The sequence below is a fragment of the Phycodurus eques genome, chromosome 5 (genome assembly GCF_024500275.1).
Source record: "Phycodurus eques isolate BA_2022a chromosome 5, UOR_Pequ_1.1, whole genome shotgun sequence".
Lineage (NCBI taxonomy): Eukaryota > Metazoa > Chordata > Actinopteri > Syngnathiformes > Syngnathidae > Phycodurus > Phycodurus eques.
The window spans coordinates 26,943,084-26,968,224 of NC_084529.1; the positions used below are offsets into that span (position 1 = coordinate 26,943,084).

General features: G+C 41.8%; 1 protein-coding gene across 1 annotated transcript in view; it reads right to left on the reverse strand.

Moving 5' to 3' along the window:
- Positions 1-24,550, reverse strand: part of si:dkey-106n21.1 (solute carrier family 23 member 1) — a 66,961-nt gene extending 42,411 nt beyond the window's left edge. Inside the window, exons 1-4 of the mRNA XM_061676479.1 lie at positions 24,476-24,550; positions 10,601-10,732; positions 4,764-4,921; positions 1,507-1,687 (exon numbers count right to left, since the gene is read on the reverse strand). Of these exons, the coding sequence (XP_061532463.1) occupies positions 1,507-1,687; positions 4,764-4,921; positions 10,601-10,732; positions 24,476-24,550 (546 nt within the window). The remainder of the gene's footprint in view (positions 1-1,506; positions 1,688-4,763; positions 4,922-10,600; positions 10,733-24,475) is intronic.
- Between the last annotated feature and the right edge of the window lie 591 nt (positions 24,551-25,141).

Genomic DNA, 25,141 nt, shown 5'->3' on the forward strand with positions numbered 1-25,141 from the left:
TCCTAAGTACTCACTGATACATCGTATTGGTAACTTTTGATGTATAACATTTCAATTCACACAATGACAGATAACTGTGAACAAAGATCTTTCTTTCTGACCCACATAATGATTCACCCATGTGTCAAAGGTCACAGTGTAGTGGCAACTTCTGCCGAGTTGGACTTTATGTCAGATTTTTTATTTTTATTTTTTGCCTAAAGTATCTGTGGATGGTATCGGCAGCCTTCGCAAGTATCCTCCACCTTGAAATGAGGCCGGTATCAGCCCGATACCGACGCCTGGTATCGGTACTCGCCCATCCCTCGTTCGGTCATAAAAGCCCTCCAAGGTAAACCATACCTACAATGTGGCCCACCACAAAAATCAGTTTGACACCCCTGCTGTATTGTTTACATTTTTTTTAACAGCCCTCTTTTGGTGGTGTTTTCAAGTCAGTCGGCTCGAGTCCGCGCGAAGTCACGAGTCATTGCTGTTCAAGTCCGAGTCGAGTTGCAAGCCTTGTGACAGTTTGTCGAGTTTAAAGTCATTAACTTCATGACTCGAGTCCAGTCATGTGACTCGAGTCCACACCTCTGCCAATTACAATGTGATTCACTCCAATTATGATACTATTCACTTCAATTCTGTACGGTTCAAGCCAATTATGATGCAGTGCATTCCAATTACAATATGATTGACTCATTACAATCCGCGATATGCGAAACATCATGTGACCAACGCGCAACACAGGACAGCTGACTTCCTGTGTGTGCTATGCTAACGATGCATAAATGGCATGATTGTTTGAAGCCGAACGTGCTGACATTTTTTCTTTGTCTAATGTCTCTGAACAAAAGTTAAATACATGTATATCTTTTATTTATCCAAATATGATATCATACATGTACACATGAACGAAGCCTACCCACCGTTTGTTGGCATCATTTGTGGCTTGTGGTGACATCTTGCATTTTGAAAAAGACATTGTAGATGTTTAAAGTTTCTACGGGTGCTTTGAAATGGTCGCCTTCCCCATTCACACGAGCGAGAAGGAAGCGCTTTCACCCGGTTTGCCGTATGCGGAAGTAGTTTGCGTATATACATCCAATTATGATATGATTCTCTCCAATTATTATATGATTCTCGCAACACGATCCGATTCACTCTAATTACAATGCGATTAACTGCAATTATGATGCAATTTCATCCAATTATGATACAATTCACTCCAATTACAATATGATTCTCTCTGATTCCAATACAATTCACTCCAATTATCATACAGGTGTCTCAATTAAGATGCGATACTATTCAGTCCCATTACAAGACAATACGCTTCCCTCCAATTACATTGCAATTGACTCCAACTACGATACGATTGACTCCAGTTACAACACAATGTTCTCTGAGTCTGTTTCACTTATTTTCAATTATTATAAGATTAAGCTCCAATTGTGATTCGGTCCAATTACGATGTGATTCTCTTTACATGTCGGTTCATAACTATGAGCATGTTGGACTTACCTCGCGCATTCGCGACATCCACACCTCGTCGCCGCTTTCCATCATCTGCAATGGGCTGGTGCCGTTGTGCCCAGACAACATGGCGGGCCCTTGCAGGGGCGGACACTGCCACTTGGGTAGTGCCAGGATGGCGAGAGTGGGAGTGATGAAGCTAAAGGTGCCGCCCTGGAGGATTGGCAGCCTGCACGCCAATGAGATAGAATGTCATTAGACAGCAGAAACGCACATCTAATAATGATCATAATACGTCTAGTATGTCCATCTAATACGTCCATCCATCCATTTTCTATACCGCTTATCCTCATTAAGATTGCGGGTGAGCCAGCTGACTTTGGGCGAGGGGTTGGGTACGCCCTGGACTGGTCACCAGCCAACCGCAGGGCACATACAGACAGACAAGCATTCACACTCATTGTTGGATTTATCTCACCAAACATTATAATGAATAAACACAAAAGGAATGAAGACGTTGGTCTTTTTACTCATGAGGAGGGCGCATGGGAGATTGTTCAGATTACAGCCTCTCAACACGCTCTAAACAATCTCTCCCGTCGCTCCTGCATTTATTTGAAAATAGGGAGGTTTCTAAGTTTACAAGACATAACGTACTAAGCTACAAGACACAACACACTAAGGGTAGGGTTTCAAGGTGAAAACATGGCACCTGCCACGTCCCGGCCACGTCCTTCTCTCAGATGATTCCTGCTGAGTCATCTTCTTGAAGGCGAGACATCTTTCTTTCTAAACATTGTCCATAATACTAATGCAAGCTAAGCAAATAAATGATAACTTCTACAATATATCTAACACTCATGTTCATACCTAATGGCCTAATGACTTTAATGAAACCAGCATCTTTTTGGGATGTGGAAAGAAGCTGGAGGACCCAGAGAAAACTAGGAAGAAACTGCAACCTTCACACTGGAAGGCCTGAGCTCAGATTTGAACCTAAACTTCAGAACTGTGAGACAGATGCGCTAACCACTTGTAAAAAAAAAAAAAAAAAAAATGTGTAAAAGCAATAAGATATTTTGCAATGCATTTTTGTTCCTTGGAAAAAGGCTCAGAAACCTCGTAGTCATAGCCATTTTGGTTTGGAGCGGCTGTTTTAGGGTAATTTGGCCATTTTCTGGTAGCTCGCCCGAGAGTGTTGGTCCCCTTACTACAAAATTTTAAGCACATATACTGCAAAAACGGGCAACGCTAACTTAATTAATGCAAACGCTGACGTTAGCTCTGGTGTCTGTGCTCACTCCCACGTCTTACATCGAGGTGATAACATGGGCTTTGAAGTGGTAGTTTGTGGTGATAAACAAAGAATTTAGCCTCTTTCACACTAAGCCATCTCAGCCCGGATATTTTCCGGCTTCTGACATAGTAACAGAGGCATAACGGTGTCATGTACAGTTATCGAGAAGCGACAACACCTTTCCTGATTAAAACTCTACTGCTAAATGAGCTGAAAGTAGTATAGTTGCCATCTAGCCTTCCGAGGTAATCATACAGTAGTTTGGCCCAGAGCGTTGAAGCCAGATTATGTAAAGTAGGACTTCACACAAAAGTGTGAAAAATTGGAATGACCCAACTAGGTCAGCAACTCTATTAATTCATGGGCGTAAAGGGTGTGTGTTATCACTAGTGCAGAAAAACCAAAGCGCAATAAAACATGTATTTGTTTTCTCTTTGTGTTAATTTAGAGCAATTAATTACAGAAAAAAATTCCGCTAACTGTGCCCATTTTCCCACCTCGACTTTACAAAAGGTCGTTTGTCTTGGATCCCATTGGCAATGTGAAAAAAATGCAAAGCAAATAAAGATTAGATGTGACCCAAGTGTTTGCCGGGATCTGTGTTTATGTTGCGTTTTGGGTTCTTGCGACCTGCGTGGGCCGGCACCTCAGACAAAAGACTCTTATTTGCTCAGGTTTTGCAGTACGGAGCATGTCCAACTTCATTGTGCTCCATATGTGTGGGAGGCAGCGGCGCACTCATAAAGATGGATGCATCACCAACCTCATGATCATCTCCCTCACTCCCCCGCGGGCGTGCTTAACGGCAGCTCCCGGGAGTTCTATAGACACATGAGCTATACGTGCTAAGCTGAGTACACATGAGTGGCGCGGGAGGGAAGGAGCGGGCGAGCCTGATTTGCAAAATTTGTCTGGGCATGAAATTTGAGAAAGTATGTGTGTGCGTGTGTGTGTGTGTGTGTACAGTCCTCAGCAAAATAGGTGAAACACTGAGGTGTGATTGGTTGACACTAGGCATCGCCAACCCCTCTCACAATGTCATCATAGCTGCGCATTCTTTAATATTTTGTAGAGGTGCAACAATGAATCAATGAATCAACAAGTAATCGATGATACAATTCCTCAATAATGATTTTTGGTAATCGATTAATCGGTGTGAGACTTTAACTTCTATTAGACAAGGCTTTGGCCTGAGTACAATATGTCAGTCTTTCAGTAAATAATGGTGGATAGATTACCCACCAAAAATCTGCAAATACAGTAGATGAATTTGAGAATGCCAAACCATGATCTCTGGAGTAGGATTAATAAAAGGCGCGAACAACAATGAACAAGCAACCTTGCACTCCCTTTTCCATGGCGAATCCTTGAAATTATCAAACTTTTTTTGCCATGCTATATTACATTACAGGCTGAAAACCTTGGCAATTTAGCGTCGCACATCCGTCTACTTAGATTGATGCTCATTTGGGCGAATTGCCGAGTACGTGCCCTGGAATTTGGTCGAAATGGGTGCTTAAAAAACAATGACTGACCTGTTCAATTTCGGGCATGGCTCCTTCAAACTTTGTTCTTATGACAGACGTTCGCCCAACTTCATGTTGATTGGTGAAACTGCTGTTGGGGTTTCACCAGGATACACGTTTGCAAAAATTTGTTCAATCATGGTGTAATCAGAAACCTATCTGTGGGTGAAAAGCAAGCAATTTGCTCAACTTTCCAGGAGATGCTATTGAGTTAGTTTTGGGTGGATGTGTTCAGGATAGAATTTATTAATCTTCAGAAGGATATAGACACTTGCAAACATTGATTTTTCAGTCATGGTGTAACCAACAAGAAAACCAAATAGGTTTAGTAATTTCCTCAACTTCCGGGGTTCAATCCCCGGCCCCGCCTGTGGCGAGTTTGCATGTTCTCCCCGTGCCTGCGTGAGTTTTCTCCGGGCACTCCGGTTTCCTCCCACATCCCAAAAACATGCATGCTAGGTTAATTGACAACTCTAAATTACCTGATGCCAATACCCGTCTGAAGCAGCGTGCTGAGGCCGGACACAAAGAAGATGGTGCAGATGAGCTGGCTTTTGGCCGCGTTGTTGTCACCGATGCAGAGCGGCTCAGCCAGGATGAGCGGAATGGCAATGATGCCACCAAACGCCAGGACGTAATGCTGCGACAGAGTGGACATCTTTGTTTGAGTTGAATCTATAAACAAGTCACAATAGCTTTTTGTATTAAAGAAAATACGTCATGGGAAGCTAATTGAAAACATTTAACTAAGTCTTTTTTTTTTTTTTTTTTTTCTAAATTCACGATGGCTGTTTTATCTCAATTGCTCGCTTTGACAACCTCCTGATGGGACAAGCTGAAAATCACACACACACACAAGCTGTATAATTCAATGTCACCTAATCCACTGTACGTAATCCACTTTAAATGATCAATTCTTTCGGAAACCTTACCTGAATACATCTGTGCTATTTTGCCTATGTGAGATTATCTCAGTGATACGCAAATTACTCTAAACTGAAATCAGAAAGGGTTGTTGATTATGTAAGGAGGAAGACAAAAAATAAAACATAAAATTCTTACCGGAATAGATGGGAAAAGAACACAAGGGTTGGCCTCTGCAGTGATGTGACGTGAGGTTCATGCAGGTGAGGCACTGACATTAGAGCCAGATTTACAAATTTATGAGCCAAACAGATTCACGTGGCGGAATGACATTAAAAGCTGCTTCAAAATTATACCAAGCAAACCAAATGTATTTATATAGCGGATTTCATACACAAGGTAACTCAAGCATTCTTTTAACATGCAGAATATTTGGCCACAAGAACCATTACATTTCCAGCTGTTGGAAGGAATCTATTAGCCCTCACAATTACCTACTTATTCAATAGGCTACGCCATAAATTACTAGACGGTGTGCAATAAATTCAGCATGTTAACTTTATTAAAGACTTTAAATTGCCCATAGCTGTAAGTGTAAGTGCTGGTCTGTCTACTGTTGTGTCCTGTAATTGGCTGGTGACCAGTCCAGGATTTACCCATCCTCTTGGCCAAAGTCAACTGTCTTCAGGTCACCTGCGACTATGTGCAATAAAGACTCCATCCATCTATCCATTGTCAACACCGCTTATCCTGGTTAGGGTCGCGGGTTGCTGGAACCTATCCCAGCTGACTCCGGGCGAAAGGCAGACTACACCCTGAACTGGTCGCCAGTCAGTCGCAGGGCACATATAGACACGGACAACCATTCGCACTCACATTCACACCGTCACTGAGTGGGAACTGATCCCACGCTGCCTGCACCAAAGTCAGGCGAGTGTACCACTACACCATCAGTGACTCAATAAAGACTGAAATTCGAAAAAGTTTTTTTTTTTTTTTTTTTTAATGAGGATAAGCTGTATGGGAAATGGATGCATGGATATAATGTATCTTCCATGTTTGGTTTTCATTTCTAACAGAATGTTAGAATGACGGACTTCAGCTACACACTTGATTTTGCAGCTAACTAGGGCTCTGCGCAGAAGAATGGCACCAACTTAAACCTGTGAGCTCTTGTATGCCCCCTTTCAGTTGTGGCAGACTAGTGTCTGCCTCACCTCATGCCGGTTTTATGCCATCCGGAAATCAGTATTAAAAGTATTATATACATTAGTCTGAATGTGAAGAGAGCTCAGGTGACGAAGGTTAGGTGCTTGAAAACCACAAGGCATGAAGGGAACAACAATAGGTTGTCACTTAAGATCAGGTTTGATGAAGAAAGGCTCCCAACAAGTTAGGGTTAGACTTTATAACGCAACCCCACCGCCGGTGAGGTGCTAGAAATATCAGAAGAATGGGCATGTTGCAACTATTTGCAGAGGCAAGCAAAACGCGAGATATGCTGAGGAACATGAATATGTGTAATGGACAGATGGAGGAAGTCAGGATAAATACACAAACAGTTTGGCAGTAAGAAGCATGGCTCTCCTTTTTGGCAAATTTCAATGAATTTCTTCATTACGTTTTCACGATGATTGACATGCGCTGAGAACATCTCTTCAGTGCTCCATTCCAAACAGCCTTTGTCATGTTCTTTTTTCAAAACTCTGCAGTGTTCCCAGCTGTATAAGTGCAGGTGGTTGAAAAGAAGGCTAAGCTGTCATCATACCTCAAGGATAGAGCCAGTACCTATCATCATAAAAAACTAGCGTTTTTCTGGCGCTGCCTATGCTCTGCATTCACACTACTGCTGACGCCACAGGGCAATCAAACGTATGCTGTCTTTCACCGGGATGTCAACATTCTGTTTCACCTCGTTGCCTGTTTTACAAATATTTCTTTGTGACATTCCGCTTAAAATTAGATAGATTTATGGTGATCTTTTTGAATGCCTGTATAGTAGGGCAGACGGGAGGGGGGAGGGGGGGGTCAGTTTGAAGGCGGAGGACGCTTCAAGGGAGGGAATGTTCCCCACCACGAGCATTGAGGAGTACCGCCATTCCGGTGATCCAACACTGACGCTGCTGGTTGTGGAAGGTTCAAACAAGATGGCCAGTTTTAGATCTTCCCCAACTGTGAACAAACCTGCAAGGCCTGACCTGGTTGAACTGATAAAAAAGTCAAAGGTTTTGCAAAATTCAACTCCTAAAGCCAGTTCCGCTTAGCTACTTGAGTTTTGGTAAGCATGTCTATTATGAGTAGACCCCCAAAAAAGATAAAAAGATATGCCAGAAAAACACAGAGAAGTCTGCTATTTTGGTTTGAAGCAGCCATTTTAGGGTAATTTTCCCTATTTCCTGGAGATAATTGCAATTTAACCATTTTGAAAAACCTTGCCTCCAAACCCAAGAATTTAGGATGATATGGCTATGCTGGGCGGCCGACTGGTTAGAGCGTCAGCCTCACAGTTCTGAGGACCACGGTTCGATCCCCGGCCCCGCCTGTGTGGAGTTTGCATGTTCTCCCCGTGCCTGCGTGGGTTTTCTCCGGGCACTCCGGTTTCCTCCCACATCCCAAAAACGTGCATTAATTGGAGACTCTAAATTGCCCGTAGGTGTGACTGTGAGTGCGAATGGTTGTTTGTTTGTATGTGCCCTGCGATTGGCTGGCAACCAGTTCAGGGTGTACCCCGCCTCTCGCCCGAAGATAGCTGGGATAGGCTCCGCTTGGATGGATAGTAAGATAGGCAATTGGAAGATGTTTGTCTTTGAAGGACAACTGGAAATAGTAAAAATGTTGCATTAAACTGTTTATGTGAACGAGTTTAATTTTAAAATGGCTCCTGCAAACTGAAATGGCAGACTTCCTATACATTTTTGGGTAGAGCCTTTTGAGCCATTTTTGAGGCCCTACTCATGATAAACATGCCTACCAAATGACATGCAGCTAAGTTAAACCGACTTTGGGGTGGGGGGTGTTGCAAATAGTTACATTGCTATTATCATCAGAAATTGAAAGGCGGTGAAACTTTCCAATGACTCCGTGCTGCGTACGGGTCTCACTTTCCTCTTCGCTTCCCGTTAGTCATCAGAGCAAGCTCCTTTGAGCACTCAAAAAGCTTGAGTTATGAAAAGCGCTCTGTGTAAAAAGAATACTGCTTGGATGTTTAGGTCCAAACTAAGCTGAGTGGGCAGCTATACCATGCTTGTCAAATTGCTTCAAGGGCCATAACTGCATAAACGCATGTAAAAAGAAGTATTCAGTCTTGACAGAAATGTATTCAATACAATTGCTGAGTATGACTTAAATCACAGATGTCAAACTCAAGGCCCAGGCGCCAGATCCCGCCCGCCACATCATTTTTCAAAAGAAAGACATGTGCCTCGACTTCGTTTCTTCAAAAAAAAAAAAAAAAAAAATTGCAAATTGTCTACACTTTTAAATGTTTTTTAACGTTTGTATACTGTTATTGCAAGCATACCCCTTTTAAAATAAAGTGAAACTTCTGATTTCAAAACCGGTTATCCATCAATTTGTTGTGTAAATGTAATATTATGAGGCAATCATATATTTGTATGGGTTCACAGTCATAATGGCCTTCCGAGGGAAATCATAACTACGAGGTGGCCCACGACAAAAATCAGTATGACACCCTGATGTAAAGCCACGTTTTGATTCGCGATAATTAGCCCTTGGCCTTGTACCGTCATCCCAGTGGGACGTGCCCGGAACACCCCACCAGGGAGGCATCCGGGGCTTCACCTAACCAGATGACCGAGTCACCTCATCTGGCTCCGCTCACTGCGGCTCGACTCTGCGCCCATCCCGGATGACCGACGACCTCTCCCCTATCTCTGAGCGAGAGCCCAGACACCCTGCGAAGGAAAGTCATTTTGCCCGCTTGTATCCGTGATCTTGTTCTTTCGGTCATGACCCACAGCTCATGACCATCGGTGATGATGGGAACGTAAAATAGATCACCCAGTGAATTGAGAGCTTCGGCTTTCGACAGACCGATTCAGAGTCTGCATCGCTGCAGACGCCGCACCAATCTGCCGGTCGATCTGCCGCTCTTCCCTCACTTGGGAACCAGACCCCAAGATACTTGAACCACTTGGTGCAGAATCTCATCCCTGACCCGGAGAGAGCACTCCACCCTTTTCCGACTGAGTACCATGGTCTCCGATTTGGAGGTGCTGATTCTCATACCACCCGCTTCACACTCATCTGCGAAACGCTCCAGGGAGAGTTGAAGATCACAGCTTGATGGAGCCAACAGAACCACATCATCCACAAAAAGCAGAGGTGCTATACTAAGGCTACCAAAGCAGCCTCGGTTCTGCCTAGAAATTCTGTCCATAAAGGTTATTAACAGAATTGGTGACCAAGGGCAGGATTGGCATAGTCCAACCCTAAGACCGAGACAAGCTGAGACCGAGACGAGACCGTAAAAATCCATTTTAAAAATCATAACAAGCTTAAACAGTTAAAGAGCATTTGCTCTTTCTTTTTCATTTTCTTTCAAATATTATATAATATAATATTTGTTTTCAATTAAATTCGTGCAAAAAAATAAATCCTTGTAGGTATTTAAAAATTTCATTCGAGTGTAAAACTAGAGTACGAGTGTTGCTGAGAGTGAAGGAATAGCCAATTTGGTTGATTTGGCATAAGCTACATCGCCTCTCTTATTTTCTACACTTTCCTCCATTCTCTTTCTTCCTTTTCTCCAATAGAGTTCTACATACCCACCACTGTCTGACTCACCGGGAACTGTGAGTACTCAATCCATAATTATTGTGCGCGACGAACATCAAGCCTTCTACCTGTGTTGGACTGTGGCACTAGTACCTTGTGAGTGAGTGTGAGCCCACATTTTCTTTGTTTATTTGGTACTTGGTATTCGATGCCATAATCACAGTTGACCATTTACTGTTTTGGAAGCCTTACATTAAGAATACATTTGTTTGGCCTCATTTTACAACGGATCCTACGTTTTGAGCCTATAGTCTGCACGGTTTTACATACATAATTAATAGGGATTTAAAAAATATAGAAATATATTTTAAAAAGTGTAAAAGGAAGCTATTCCAAATATTTCCACGGTTAATGGAGGCACCGCCAACAGTAATTAAAAATGAACTGTTAAATGTTTATCAATTCAGGTATCAGCGCCACCTAGTTAAAGCAGAACCCAGGCCCCGCCCAAAGTTACACATACATCGCCCAGTAAACAAGTTCATTACGTGCTGCTCGTAACCTTGAAACGTGTGCGGGGACCGCTGTAAACCAAGGACCCCTTGTAGTTGTTATAAGATCTTATTGTCCAACATTGTGTTTGGCCTTTTCAACGCAAGCTTAAGTGACCTTTTCCAGAAGCTTTCGTGGACATAACAGCAGCTTGAGATGAATGTACCTGGAATCCGAGCAGGATGCAGAGGTACCAGGGCGGCCGGTCGTTGAGCACGTAGATCAGGTCGGCGCCCGAGTCAGCGGTCTGCTGCCGGGCCTCCACGTCCACCGCCGGCTCCTCGTCGGCCTTTTTGCCCTTTGTAAGAAGCGCGTCGTCAAACTAAATCACCCAATGCAAACACGCTATATAAAGCACTTGTGAATCCCAATCGACAACATGGATAACACATGGGCTGGGTTTTGTATGTATCACCACCTGTTGCTTTGGAATGAGCAAAACTTATTTTATAAGGTGATTCCTTCCACGTGGGCAAGTGCCGGGTGCGCGTGTGTGTGTGTGTGTGTGTGTGTGTGTGTGTGTGTGTGTGTGTGTGGGAGGGGGGTATAAGGAATAGCAGATTTGCATACAACATCACCATGGTATGTTTGACATGTGGTCTAATTCCATTAGCGGCCATGACATATTGAGTTACAGCCCAGAGATGAAAGTATGACTCAGTATGGCTTCCATTAGTGAATGGGGGCCGTCATCCTTGCACCCAAAGTCAATTTAGCCGAAACTGTCTGTGAGCATAGGGAAACTTTGTGCAGGAGCTACAGTTTAGGGTTACGGCTGAGGCGGAGGTCCAGTCTACTGCGTCTCCCGTGTGCTGTTATTGTTATCGTGATTACGTCGTCGTCAGTGCTTTCCTTCGTGCCAGCGCTCGTGCAACATCTGGAGAGCTTTGCAACCAACTCAAACCCAAGCAATAACTATTTTATAAGGAGCAAAGGTGTGGGTTTTTTTGTTGTTGTTGTTTTTTCCTTGAAAAATATGACTTTTTTTTTTTTATCTGGAAAAATTAACATTGCTGCAAAATGTCAATCTTTTTCCTTTATTAAAAACAAAAGCTGTATTTTCTAGTATTACTATTTTTTTTTAATATGGCTTTATTTTCATAATATTTAAACATTTAAAAAATGTAAAAGGTTTTGTGTCCAAAAAGGGATTTATTTTTTTTTTTTTTTTAAAAGACTTCTATTACTGCTTTTTTTTAAATAAAGTAATCTAAAAATTACAACTTCAAAGAATAAGCCTGTTGTTGTAATATTACAGGTTTTTTCTCTCTCAAAAATCACTTTTAATCTAGAAATGTATGACATAAATTCTTTTTGACTTTTTTCTTGAGCTCATCCTTCTTCTCAAACATTTTATCTAGAAGACTACAACTTAATACTCAGTTATTCTCATTTCTTTCCTGGAAAAATATTACTTTATTATCATAATATTGCTACTTTTTTACTGCGTAGCTAGAAAAATTATGAAATTAATTCACTTAGGATTTTGACTTTTTTTCAAAATAAAAGAAAAACAGACTTTAATCTGGAAAAATAAATGTTTCGTCTTAAAAATGTTCACTTTGTAAAACCTAAAAAATACTTTAATCTCTAAAATGTCTCAGTGTAAAAAGAAGTTAAACACTGTTCATAGCAACAACAAAGTAATGCAAAAGTTTCATGTGATCTTGCTCTACTCGCAACTCCACCTTTGATTTTTATCTACTTTCAGCCTTCTCGTTCCTGCCCACTCTCATCTAATTGTAGCTGCCATTAATCGCGTAGAGAATGCATTCCAAAATGTTTAGGGTCAAATGTATAGCCCTTGGCAGCACGGTGGACGACTGGTTAGCACATCTGCCTCACAGTTCTGAGAACTGGGGTTGAAATCCCGGCCTCGCCTGTGTGGAGGTTGCATGTTCTCCCCGTGCCTGCGTGGGTTTTCTCCAGGTTCTCCAGTTTCCTCCCACATCTCAAAAACATGCATGCCAGGTTGATTGAAGACTCTAAATTGCCCGTAGGTGTGAATGTGAGTGCGAATGGTTGTTTGTTTGTATATGCCCTGCGATTGGCTGGCGACCAGATCGGGGTGTACCCCGCCTCCTGCCCGAAGAAAAGCTGGGATAGGCTCCAGCACGCTCTCGACCCTTGTGAGGATAAGCGGGACAGAAAATGGATGGATGGATGGTATACCTCATAGTTGGGGATGACGGATGGGTGAACTAAACACTGTCCTTAACAGTGGACGATGTTGCTTGATGGCCCCTTCCAGCTGTGAATCGGTTGACAGGCACCTGATTGGGTTTCATGTAAAACATCAAGACCGATCCGTGCTCCTTTTTTTACCGTGTCAGCACTTTTCTGCTGTACATAAAGGCGCTTTTGATACCTGACCTCACTGCCACATAGCATGACGTCCAGTGAGACGACGCACTACTAACACAATGCTGTCAGAAATAGTCACAAGGGCTCTTTTGTTGTCGTGTTGAATTCAATAGCCTTTGTTATCTTGTCTTTGGTGTCATTGTGTTCTCGTATTTATGTCACAACAAAGCATCCTGTTCAAGCTCAGGTTTAACAAGATGATGTGGTACAGTAAATGATAAGGGCGTGTTCCCACTTCAAAGCTGGGTCTCTCGTCCAGATTTGAAAAAAAACCAAAAAAACTTAAAAACCTGGTCGCTGCCAAACCAGTGAAACATGTTGCACACCAAAAATGCGGACCCTGAGGCGTCACAAGTGGGGCATACCCAGGGTTTTACTCTGTATAAAATTCGGAGGCCTGGGCAAGACACTTGGCCGCTGCCCCAGGAAGCTCTGACATTATGAAAACCATTTTCTGACCGGAGGCATTTTGAACATCAATTGCAGTAATCACCAAAGTGTTGACCATATCCTTATCATTTCAACTCACGGGAAACTGCTAGTTTAATGCTAACCTATTATGTGAAACACTATAGACGAGCTAACAGATATTCACCTTTTTGTTGCAGCAGTTATATCCCTTGCTAACTTCAACACAAACGGAGAAGAAACACATAAACCGAGCATAGAACATCGACCTGATGTATACCAAACAATTGGTGTGTAACAAACAAGGAAACCCTGTTGCGTACCATACAAATAACGAATGGTGCACACCAAAGAAGTAAACCATTTGTGCAGCCCAAAGGACCGAACTGTCAGGACAAACTAGAGAACCCGTGCTGTGATGTACTGTATCCTTATACTTTTTATCTGCTGCTGGATGCTAAGTGTTGGCATATTCATGACCACGAGGAGCAAGGGCCACATGATACGTGGATTAGGGGGGCTTAAAAACACAAAGAGGTCAACTCCCTGTTCAGAGAGGCCACACGGGACAGATCGCTTTCCTCGGCTTCGTACAAAAACTCCACCAGTTCAAGTCACTCTGCTTTCATCACACTAAAGTCTTCTTTATACCCGTGCTGACGTCACTGCGGCTATACTGCACGCAGTTTGCCTTTACACTCGAGCACAACCCACGCGCGCCGTTTTGAAAGTGTGCTGCAGTTCTCCCCCAAGTCGGGGGCGTCGCTATGGCTGGTATTGGCTACGACGCCACAGGGTGGAGTTTCCTCTGCATTTTTTGGGCCATTTCCGGTAGCCGTTTTTCCTTTCCTTTCCGTAATAAGGAAAAAGCAACCACAATGGCTACCGTGGAACAGTGTCTGCTAGAACAAATGGACCTAGGTGACCAGATGGTACGTTTAATTATGCTGCAAAATCGATCGAGAAGGCGGCGGCGTAGGTGCTATGTGGAACCGGGAAGAACGCTGATTACGTCTTCACAGCATGTGACTAAAACGGACCAATCACAAGAGATGATCTCCGCGGCATTCTACACGCTGCAACAATTTTTACCGTGTGCGCGTCAAGCTACGCAGAGGGGCCACGCGGGCCAAGTCGTCGGTCACATGATGCAATGGGGGCGTTGTCAGCAATGGAAACTTTTGACCCGAGGTAGGTGCTTTCAAGCTGCAAATGTTTTGCCAGGGTTTCCTTGCCTCACTCGTAGAACTCTTCATGAGAAAAAACGTTGAAGGAGGTGAAGGGGGTTCCTGTTACGTTTACGTGTCGTTAGCCTAAGAACATATTTCCCTGTCATTTTTAACTTACTGTCTTAACACAAACACAAAATTCCAATATGGTTGCTAAAAACTGTGTTTTTTATTTATGTCTTTATAGCTCCTCAGTCATCCAGGTCACAGTAATCCACAAAAGTTGAATCGAGGCAACTGGACTCTTCTTTTTTTTTTTTTTTTCCGTGTTTTCTTGTTTGATGAAAAATGACTCGGGCAATGTGCTATTAAGCTTACGGTATGGACCAGTCGAGCCATGATGCTAGATTGGTTTAACAATAAAATATCATGTTTACCTTTTTGATTTTGCTGTGTGAAAGTGGTCCAATCAGTTCATCGATTTCTGTGAAAACATTTTTTTAGATTTTATTTGAAGGCCATATCACACAGCCCTACTGCAAGGCTTGGACAGCAGTGGTCTCTCATATACACTGCAGGTCTTAGTGCCCAACACTGATATTTTATTTTATTTTTGGGTTATTTACATGGATTTTCAGGTGACCAGTGTCCAACATCCCCTGTGTTCACATTTACTAAACAACTTAAACCACTCACACACTCACAACTTTTTTTCTAGAAAATATTGCTTTATTTTCTGAATATTATGATTCATTTCTCACAAAATGATTTTTTTTTTTCATAAGACAAAAATACACCTAAAATATTTACTTTTTTTAAACACCAGGTGAAGCCAAAGCAATATTTTTTATGAGATGCGGTTTTGATATGAGCTCAAATACGACAACAAAATGTATTTTGTCATACATGCATGATTTTTGTTATCAGTCACTACAGTTAACATCTATTCAAAATCGTTTTTTTTTCTAAAAACATGAAAAAACATGAATATATTACTACTCTAATACAATATTACTGCTCTTGACTAAACACATTTTCCTCTTGGAAAATATTTTTTATATTTTGTTCCTCAAAACATACTCCAATCTAAAATACAAAACTAAATACTACTTTAATAATGAAAGAGTTTGACTTTTTTCTGCCATTTAAAATAAATTTTGTCAGATATCCAGGATTTTTGTTATCAGTCACTACAGTAGACATCTATTCAAAAGCTGTTTTCTTCTCATTGCAAGTCCTCATGTCAAAGTTGCACATCAGTCACTACATCTATTCAAAATCTTTTTTTTTCTAAAAACATGAATATTGAAGTCCAAGTTGCGCTTTATTCACTACAGTTTTCTTCCATTTCTTTGGTGTCAAAGCTGTATATCAGTCACTACAGCATGCAGTCATTCAAAGGTAGTTGATCAGATATGCATGAGTCCTAATGTCAACAGTCACAACAGCGGCCAGCTTTTCAAAAGCTCTTCTGTGCAAGTTTTCTCCCACACATGCACGTGTGTTGCCGTCTGTTTTGCACCTCCGTCACTACAGTGGGCCTGTCGTTGCATACGCTGCCACCACAGGTCAGCTCCAACCTTGTGCTCACCGTCACATCATTAGTGTGTCTGCCACATTGCATAAATCTACCAACATCCCGCATGCTGACAGGCGCGCTGTCACAACAAAGTCACGCAAATAAATGGAGGTTCTAGTTAAATCTTCACAGCCAACTTGAAGGCATGAGTTCATTAGGCCACACTTCAAACGACACGAAACACATCTGCTTCTTGTCCCAGCACACGCTTTGCGTCTGTTTCAACGTCAAGCAGGTCATTTGTGGCTGTTTGTGGCCATCTGGTGGTGGTCCGCCTGCACTGCTGTGCTGCGCAGTGAACTCTTCTCGAAAATGGAATTAATATTCTGTAGTGTAGTATCATACATTTGTTGGGTTTCAAGAAAAATTCTCATTTTTCAAAATAAAAGGTCACTTTTTTCAAGTAAAATGAGTATTTCTACCACAAGTCATAATATTTCAATAGTCATATTTATTCACTTCTTATGAAATATGACTTTAACCTCCTAAGACTTTGAGGTTTCTTTCTCCAAAGAATATGGCTTTCCCCCGTAAAGTAAAAAACAAACTTTATTTTGGAGGAATGTTTTTATTTCTATTAAATAATGATTTCTATTTTATTCTCATTACACAGTATTACTACTTTTGCATTAAACATTGACTTTTTGCTTGAAAAAAAAGAATTTATTTAAACCGGTCCCTGGTTTTTCACTCACCCCAACACATTAGCTGCCCTCTCTGAAAAAATTGGAATATTCCATCAGTCACATGGTCCACAGGAAGTTGCATCATTCAGCAAGCCATGGGAAGGCCAAAAGTAAGTTCACTCATTATTTTTTCGGCATAGTCGATGATATTTCAGTTATGACTGGGGGTGGGGGGTGTTAAAATCTCGACTTAGTCCCGTTACCTAAATTACTTGATGTGTGTTTACTTCCAAAATAATTTTTTGTGTTCAATCACTGTTTTACGTTCTTAATGTCAACATGCTATTAGCATAAATGTTATGTGGCTATATTTCAAGCATTTGCTATTTCTATGCTAAAAACTCACTTCTGTTACCTTCAGTCCTGTTTCGCAAATGAGTTGTTTCAGTACAATAAAACAATGTCATAAAAAATGTTTTAGTTGCCTCAGACATATTTTGAGTTCTTCAATATGTGTATTATTAGATTTAGAGTTGAAAAACGACATAAAAGTGAGTTCATTTTGAGAGAACAAGCACATGGCACAGATTTCAGTGGAATGGCCCAAACGCTTGCCTGTTATACTGCTAGTGTGTCCAATGTTGTGTTCAGCGTGACCATTTCCTCTGTAGCGTCATGTGCACCTTCCACGTCACAAGCCCACAAATAATCTTTAAGTGCTAATGTCAGTGACAATAGAAGCACTTTTTTCTTCTAAAAGTCATCAAAAGTTTTGACACATTTGAATTATGTAACGTAGGCCGGAACCAATCAACGGCAGTGTCATCTATCATTTCATTTCATCGCTTCGGGGAGATCAATGTGCCGATGGAGTCGCAAAAGTTGACCCGATAAAACCTCAGTTGATAAATCTGACACATTTCCCTCTGTTTTGCCATATTTTATCTCGTGGTTAAAGCCTGCACTTTATCTGATCATTCCAAATACATTTCTACGGACAAAGCTGGTGAAGTGTTGTTTTTGACCACAGGGAAAAAAAAGATGGTTTTCCATGCACGTTCACAGCTGAAAGTTTCCACCATTTGTTACAGTGAGCGCATGACATGAGCTCACAAACCAACAAGCAGAAAGTAGACATTCCCAAATTACGGACTAGAGTTTCGTGTTTTAGCATCGTCCCCGTGTCTATTGTACGTACTACAAATTTGGCAGCAACATCTTTCGGACAAGTTCATCTTTGAGGAGCCCCTGAAAATGGCCACCTCAAACCAAAATGTTCTCACTACTTGCGTCTGTTCGGGCATGGTTTCTTCACTTTTTTTGGGTCTCCTCCTGAAAGACATGCGTACAAAATTGTATTTTGCTAAGTGAAAATCTGACTTTGTGGCGTTGAGTCAGTAGTTTTGTGTTTTATGGCAAGTCTGTTAGAATGACACATCTCAATTGTGAGATGAGTCTAAAATGTCCGCTTTAAACCAATATGGCAAAACTGGTTTTGGGGAGTGATTTTATACATACGTATTTGTATGTATGTATGTATATATTTATTTATTTCACTCCTGTTTCCTCACACATCCCCAAAACAAGCGTGGTAGGTTGATTGACAACTCTAAATTGCCCGTAGGTGTAAATGTGAGTGTGAATGGTTGCCCTGCGGTTGACTGGCAACCGGTTCAGGGTGTACCCCGCCTCTCGACCGAAGATAGCTGGGATACGCTCCAGCACGCCCGCGACCGTAGTGAGGATAAGATTGAATGGATTCAATTATTTGAGGGTGCTACCAAGCAGACAAGTGCAGCTTCAAACCAAAATGGAGGACTTCCTGTGTCTTTTTTTTCCAAATTCAAACTGCCAGTGGTCGTCGCTGTGTTTCTTTGACCCATGGCGCGAACAAAGGTCTTCTTGTCCTTCCGACATTCGCTATACCGATTGGATTTCCTTGTAGCTGGTTCATTGTTAAAGTGACGACCAGAGCGTATGGAATGTGCCGTGCCCTTTTTCTGCTATTTACTGTACATCCATCCATCTTATCCATTTTCAACGCCGCTTATCCTGGTTAGGGTCGCAGGGCACTGGAGTCGATCCCAGCTGACTTCGGGCGAAAGGCGGACGACATCCTGAACTGGTCGCCAGTCAGTCGCGGGGCACATGCCATATACAGTATACTGTATATTTTACTACTAAGAGCGGTTAAGTACTTTATACCTTCGTATGATTGTTACGAATGGTAAAATCTTCATAATATTGTATAAATGACAAAACATGGGCTGTGGAGTCAATAAAGGTTTGATGATGGCAACATTTTGACCCTGGAACAGATTGTTGATGAACAATTAGGGAACATAAAAATGTTGGGAGGTGAAAAAAATGGATTCTTTCGCTTGCGGAAATTGTTTGGTCTCAGTTGACGGCCCAATATATCCCGCTTACATGCGATTTCACCTTCTTCTTATAGAAGACATGGTATCATGTACAGTGGATATAAAATGTCGACACAGCCCTATTTAAAATCCAGGTGATGTAAAAAAATAAAAAATGAAATCAAGATCAATCATTTCAAAACTTTTCCCACTATTTATGTGTCCTGTACCCAAGACAACTCGATTGAAATATTTTTTTAAATTATTTTCAAGAAAGCAGGTAATCAACTGAGATCATGTGTTTGCACAACTGTCCACGTGCTCAAAACTGGAATGTGCCTCATGTCACATTCAAATTAATGTCAAATGGGAGTCAGTACACACCTGCCACCATTTAAAAGGCCTCTCATTAACCCCAAACAAACTTCTTAGACATGTCCGCCAAATTTCTGAAACTGAATCTGGTGGGTTGGCCTGGTTTTTATGAAGTGTTCTAAGAGGACTTTTGCACCGCATGGTGATCAGTCCCTGATAAAACAACAACAGCAACAAGGCTGATGTCAATATTTTTCTGATTGATACGCCCACTACAAATGCACGTACACACACAAAAACATATCATTTTCCCAACAACTTCATTCTAGACCATGTCGCAAAAATGAGTAAAAATTGAAGTTTAGCAGAAAAGGTTTGACTTTATAATATCCATCCATTTTCTAAGCCGCTTCTCCTCACTAGGGTCGCGGGCGTGCTGGAGCCTATCCCAGCTGTCATCGGGCAGGAGGCGGGGTACACCCTGAACTGGTTGCCAGCCAATCACAGGGCACACTTTATAATATAAAGGTCTAATTTATTAATCATATGCAGGTAACAACCCTCTTTTCTTTGGATTCCATAGTAACTTCTGGTACCCTTTCCATGTACAAAAATGTCCAGGGTATAAAAGTTGAAAGTCTGGGTGTTCTTTCTGCAGTTTTTCTTGTGAAACTGTCAGTAAGTTTTCTTATTTTATCACAAGGAATAAAACACTGGGATGACTAGTGTTTTATTATTATACTTACCCTCATTCATTCATTCAATGAATGAATGAATGAGGGTAAGTAATTGAGTAACATCTGTGCTTCGGGCTGTTTGTTTTGTCAAAACCAATCTGCTCGTGCAAGCTGTGGCAGTCTGTGGACGTCCTGCCGGCCGGCATTCAGCTGTGAACACGCCGCAGAATACTTTGCGACCACTACGCTCACTAGCCCATACACAAGCTTTATGTGGGATTTTTTTAATATATTTGCCTGTCTGTACACAAATCCACTAACTATTCATGCTGGTATCTGGTATTCTTTTTATTTTTTCATGTATCGTTGTCAACTATTGAGTCATTCATGTCCAGTTTTTGTGACATACAACGCTGCTATTCTTGCTGCTGTTCACATTCCCTTCTTTATATACAGTATACATGTCATTGATTTAAGAGGCGCGGTGACCGACTGGTTAGAGCGTCAGCCTCACAGTTCTGAGGAGCGGGGTTCAATCCCTGGTCCCGCCTGTGTGGAGTTTGCATGTTCTCCCCGTGCCTGCTTGGGTTTTCTCTGGGCACTCCAGTTTTCTCCCACATCCCAAAAACATGCACGTTAATTGGAAAACTCTACATTGCCCGTAGGTGCGAATGGTTGTTTGTTTGTATGTGCCCTGCGATTGGCTGGCAACCAGTTCAGGGTGTACCCCGCCTCCTGCCCGATGATAGCTGGGATCGGCTCCAGCACGCCCGCGACCCTAGTGAGGAGAAGTGGCTCAGAAAATGGATGAATGTCATCCATTTATTCCTGCATAGTGTTGGAAATTGTTGGAATTTTGATCCATTAAAAGCTGTTTTATACTGTAGAAAACAATGCATGTGTGGTAAAATATAAACTAAGTAAAGTAAGTGAAATGTTGTTTCAGGTGGAAGGGAGCATGTGGACCACCAGCCTTCCAAGGACGTGTGCTCAGTGAGGATGTCCGAGCATTATTGATTGACGGCTCGCAGCTCTTTTATCTTCGTACCACTATTCAAAATCCCACAGTTCCCAGAGACAGACACTTGAACATTCCGATTTCTTCAAAGCAGAGGTGGGAGTAAGTCACATACTATATTTGCAAGTCTCAATTCGTAACCTTCAAGTCTCAAGCAAGTCCCAAGTCACTGCTGGAAAAAAACAATCAAGCAAGTCGAGTCGCAACTAAATTTCAAGCAAGTCGATTCAAGTCTTTACTTGGTTTAAGCAAGTGACAAGTCAAGTCGTAATATAACTTAATGGGCTTGGCCAATGAAGAATGAAAGCGATTCATAATTAAGGGAATAATATACGACATAAAAGTGTTGCCAAATCTTCAATAAAAATATGAACAAAATCTGCATTCCTCCAGTGTCCTCTACCTTAATTAACTCACTCAGTTGGGTTTGTTCGTTTATTTATTTAGAAGCACTGACTCTGGACAATTGACAACTGCCACTAGATTAAAGGTTACGTTTCAAATGCTATCATCTCAATTTTAAAAACATACTGCAGACAGCTTTATCAAAGAGCTGACACAACAGATCACATTTTAATGGTAAAACTTCAATCACCACGTTCAGTAGTATGAAAATTATATTCAAGCATAGCTACTCACAATTTGTACTGTACTTACTAATTGTCAAGGACTTTTTTTATCACCGTGATTGTAATGCAAAGTGATCCGATACAGCAAACCTATAAGGCACCTGGCATCTTCTAGCGCCGATTCTTGAGTCATGCCCACTTTTTTTTTTAAATCTCCACAACTGACCGCTCGCAACGCTGCTTCTCCACACAGCAGTTGTCATTATATTTTATTTTTTATTTTATTTTGTTCGACTTTCTGCTCTAGAGTGCACACCACTTCGCCTCATTAGTAAATAAGAGAATGAAAAAGAGAGTTTTGCGTGCCTATGAACCGAAACGAAAGGTTCAGACAATTATCATAAACCGTCCCCCCCCCCCCCCCATCCCCCTAGTTACGTTACTTAGCTGTACTAAAACATTCACAATCACATCATTTTTATTTGTAATCATCCCAAACCACTCTATGAAACTTAATGTTTGACCAGCTAGCTGAACTGTTACATTAGCTTACTGTGAGTTTTGTAGTGACGAATGTTCGACCTCATTGTTGTTGTCTTTAATGCGCGAGTTCCAAACCATGAAGGTTGCCATCCTGTTTTTCCAGGAGTCTTTCAAAAATGATCTCGTCTTAGAGATTTGGTCTGATTGTTACCAAATTTGAAACGTACACACTCGACAGAGGGACAACACGAAATTGCAAAGAAGACTTTTCATAGTTGCATGTGGGGCGGACATTGCAGCAAAGTTTCTCAACTCGCTATAAAACACAAAACTAACAACGAGGCTATTGAGTGGAGGAACTTTTTTAAAATTATTATTCAGCCCCAAAGACGATTAACATAGCAACATAAATACATTTTGGAGGGCATGTCCATCATTAGTAGATGCACAAGAAAATTAAGTGACCAAAGCCCACATGTGTGATGAAGTGCTCTTGAATAATTATGGTAGAATTCAATTCTTATTGTACAACCCCAATTCCAATGAAGTTTGGACGTTGTGTTAAACATAAATAAAAACAGAATACAATGATTTGCAAATCATGTTCAACCTATATTTAATTGAACACACTACAAAGACAAGGTATTTAATGTTCAAACTGATTAACTTGATTGTTTTTAGCAAATAATCATTAACTTAGAATTTTATGGCTGCAGCACATTCCAAAAAAGCTGGGACAGGGTCATGTTTACCACTGTGTTACATCACCTTTTCTTTGAACAACATTCAATAAACGTTTGGGAACTGAGGACACTAATTGTTGAAGCTTTGTAGGTGGAATTCTTTCCCATTCTTACTTGATGTACAGCTTCAGCTGTTCAACAGTCCGGGGTTTCCGTTGTCGTATTTTATGCTTCATAATGCACCACCTGTTTTCAGTGGGAGACAGGTCTGGACTGCGGGCAGGCCAGTCTAGTACCCGCACTCTTTTACTACGAAGCCACGCTGTCGTAACACGTGCAGAATGTGGTTTGGCATTGTCTTGCTGAAATAAGCAGGGGCGTCTATGGAAAAAGACGTTGCTTGGATGGCAGCATATGTTTCTCCAAAACCTGTATGTACCTTTCAGCATTAATGGTGCCTTCACAGGTGTGTAAGTTACACATGCCATTGGCACTAACACAGCCCCATACCATCACAGATGCTGGCTTTTGAACTTTGCGTCCATAACAGTCCGGATGGTTCTTTTCCTCTTTGGCCCGGAGGACACGACGTCCACAATTTCCGAAAACAATTTGAAATGTAGACTCGTCAGACCACAGAACACTTTTCCACTTTGCATCAGTCCATCTTAGATGAACTCGGGCCCAGAGAAGCTGCCAGCGTTTCTGGGTGTTGATGATAAATGGCTTTTGCTTTGCATAGTAGAGTTTCAAGTTGCACTTACGGATGTAGCGCCAAACTGTATTTACTGACATTGGTTTTCTGAAGTGTTCCTGAGCCCATGTGGTGATATCCTTTACACATTGATGTCGGTTTTTGATGCAGTGCCGCCTGAGGGATCGAAGGTCACGGGCATTCAATGTTGGTTTTCGGCCTTGCCGCTTACATGCAGTGATTTCTCCAGATTCTCTGAAACCTTTTGATGATATTATGGACCGTCGATGATGAAATCCCTAAATTCCTTGCAATTGTACGTTGAGGAACATTGTCCTTAAACTGTTTGACAATTTTCTCACGCACTTGTTCACAAAGAGGTGAACCACGCCCCATCTTTGCTTGTGAATGACTGAGCAATTCAAGGAAGCTCCTTTTATACCCAATCATGGCACCCACCTGTTCCCAATTAGCCTGTTCACCTGTGGGATGTTCCAAACAGGTTTTTGATGAGCATTCCTCAACTTTCTCAGTCTTTTTTGCCACCTGTCCCAGCTTTTTTGGAACGTGTTGCAGCCATCAAATTCTAAGTTAATGATTATTTGCTAAAATCAATAAAGTTCATCAGTTTGAATATTAAATATCTTGTCTTTGTAGTGTATTCAATTAAATATCGATTGAACATGATTTGCAAATCATTGTATTCTGTTTTTATTGATGTTTAACACACCGTCCCAACTTCATTGGAATTGGGGTTGTAAGAAAAATACAAAGGTAGAAAATATTTTGATGTTGTAGAAAAGAATGAAATACAGCTACTGTAAGTAGCACTGCCGTGTATGTACACGTACCACAAGGTATTATGCTTTGTGACAAAGTGTCAAAAACTCTAGAAATCCTTCATCTTGGCTTTCTACAGCCCAAAGTCAAACAAGGTGCAATCTATTTCACTGACATTTAGCACACTTTGTTGATAATTCCACTTCCACAGTGGCTTACTGCTGTAACGCTGTGAGGACAAGAATCACAACTTCTACAAATATTTCCTAAAATTAAGTTTTGGTTTAGTTTTTGATCATGATGTGGGTGAACTCACCCCAAAAGCCTCGTTGGCGGCTCCCAGATCTTTCAGGCCCAGTTCCAGGCGCTCCTCCTTGACGGTGAGGTGCATGCTGCAGGCGGGCAAACGATAAACAATGCCCCAGGAGTAGTGGGGAGGGGGGGAAAGTGTGGCACTAAGACAGTGGGTCACCACGGCAACTGAAGCTCACAGTCAAGTCACAAGAAAGGTTGCTGAGAGTGATTCTGGGATCTCCCGCCCCCTTGACTGTACTGTATGGTCATGTGATGCGTGACCAGGACTGGTCCTGTGAGAGCGCGTCCGTCACATGTGCCGCTTCATTGGTCACCCTCGTTATCAGCAGCACGGAAAAGGTTGAGTCGCCCCTTTACCCGCCATCAGTTCACGTCCCAAGCATTCTGGTGCACTTCATGTGGAGATCATCATAAAGAATCTGACTGTAAAGACCCCAAATGCAGTTTGGACAGGTCCACCACCAGCTGTTCCATTCAGTCAACTAACTAACTAAGTAACTAAATTTACCATTGCAATGAATGTATTTACCATAAATCATTCCATTATAAAACCTTTATCAACTGAACAGGTCATGTGTTAGGTAAGGTTGAAATTGTTCACTGACCTATGGATGTAAACTGTCCGATATGGATGGATGGATGATTCATGGATGGATGGATGTAATGT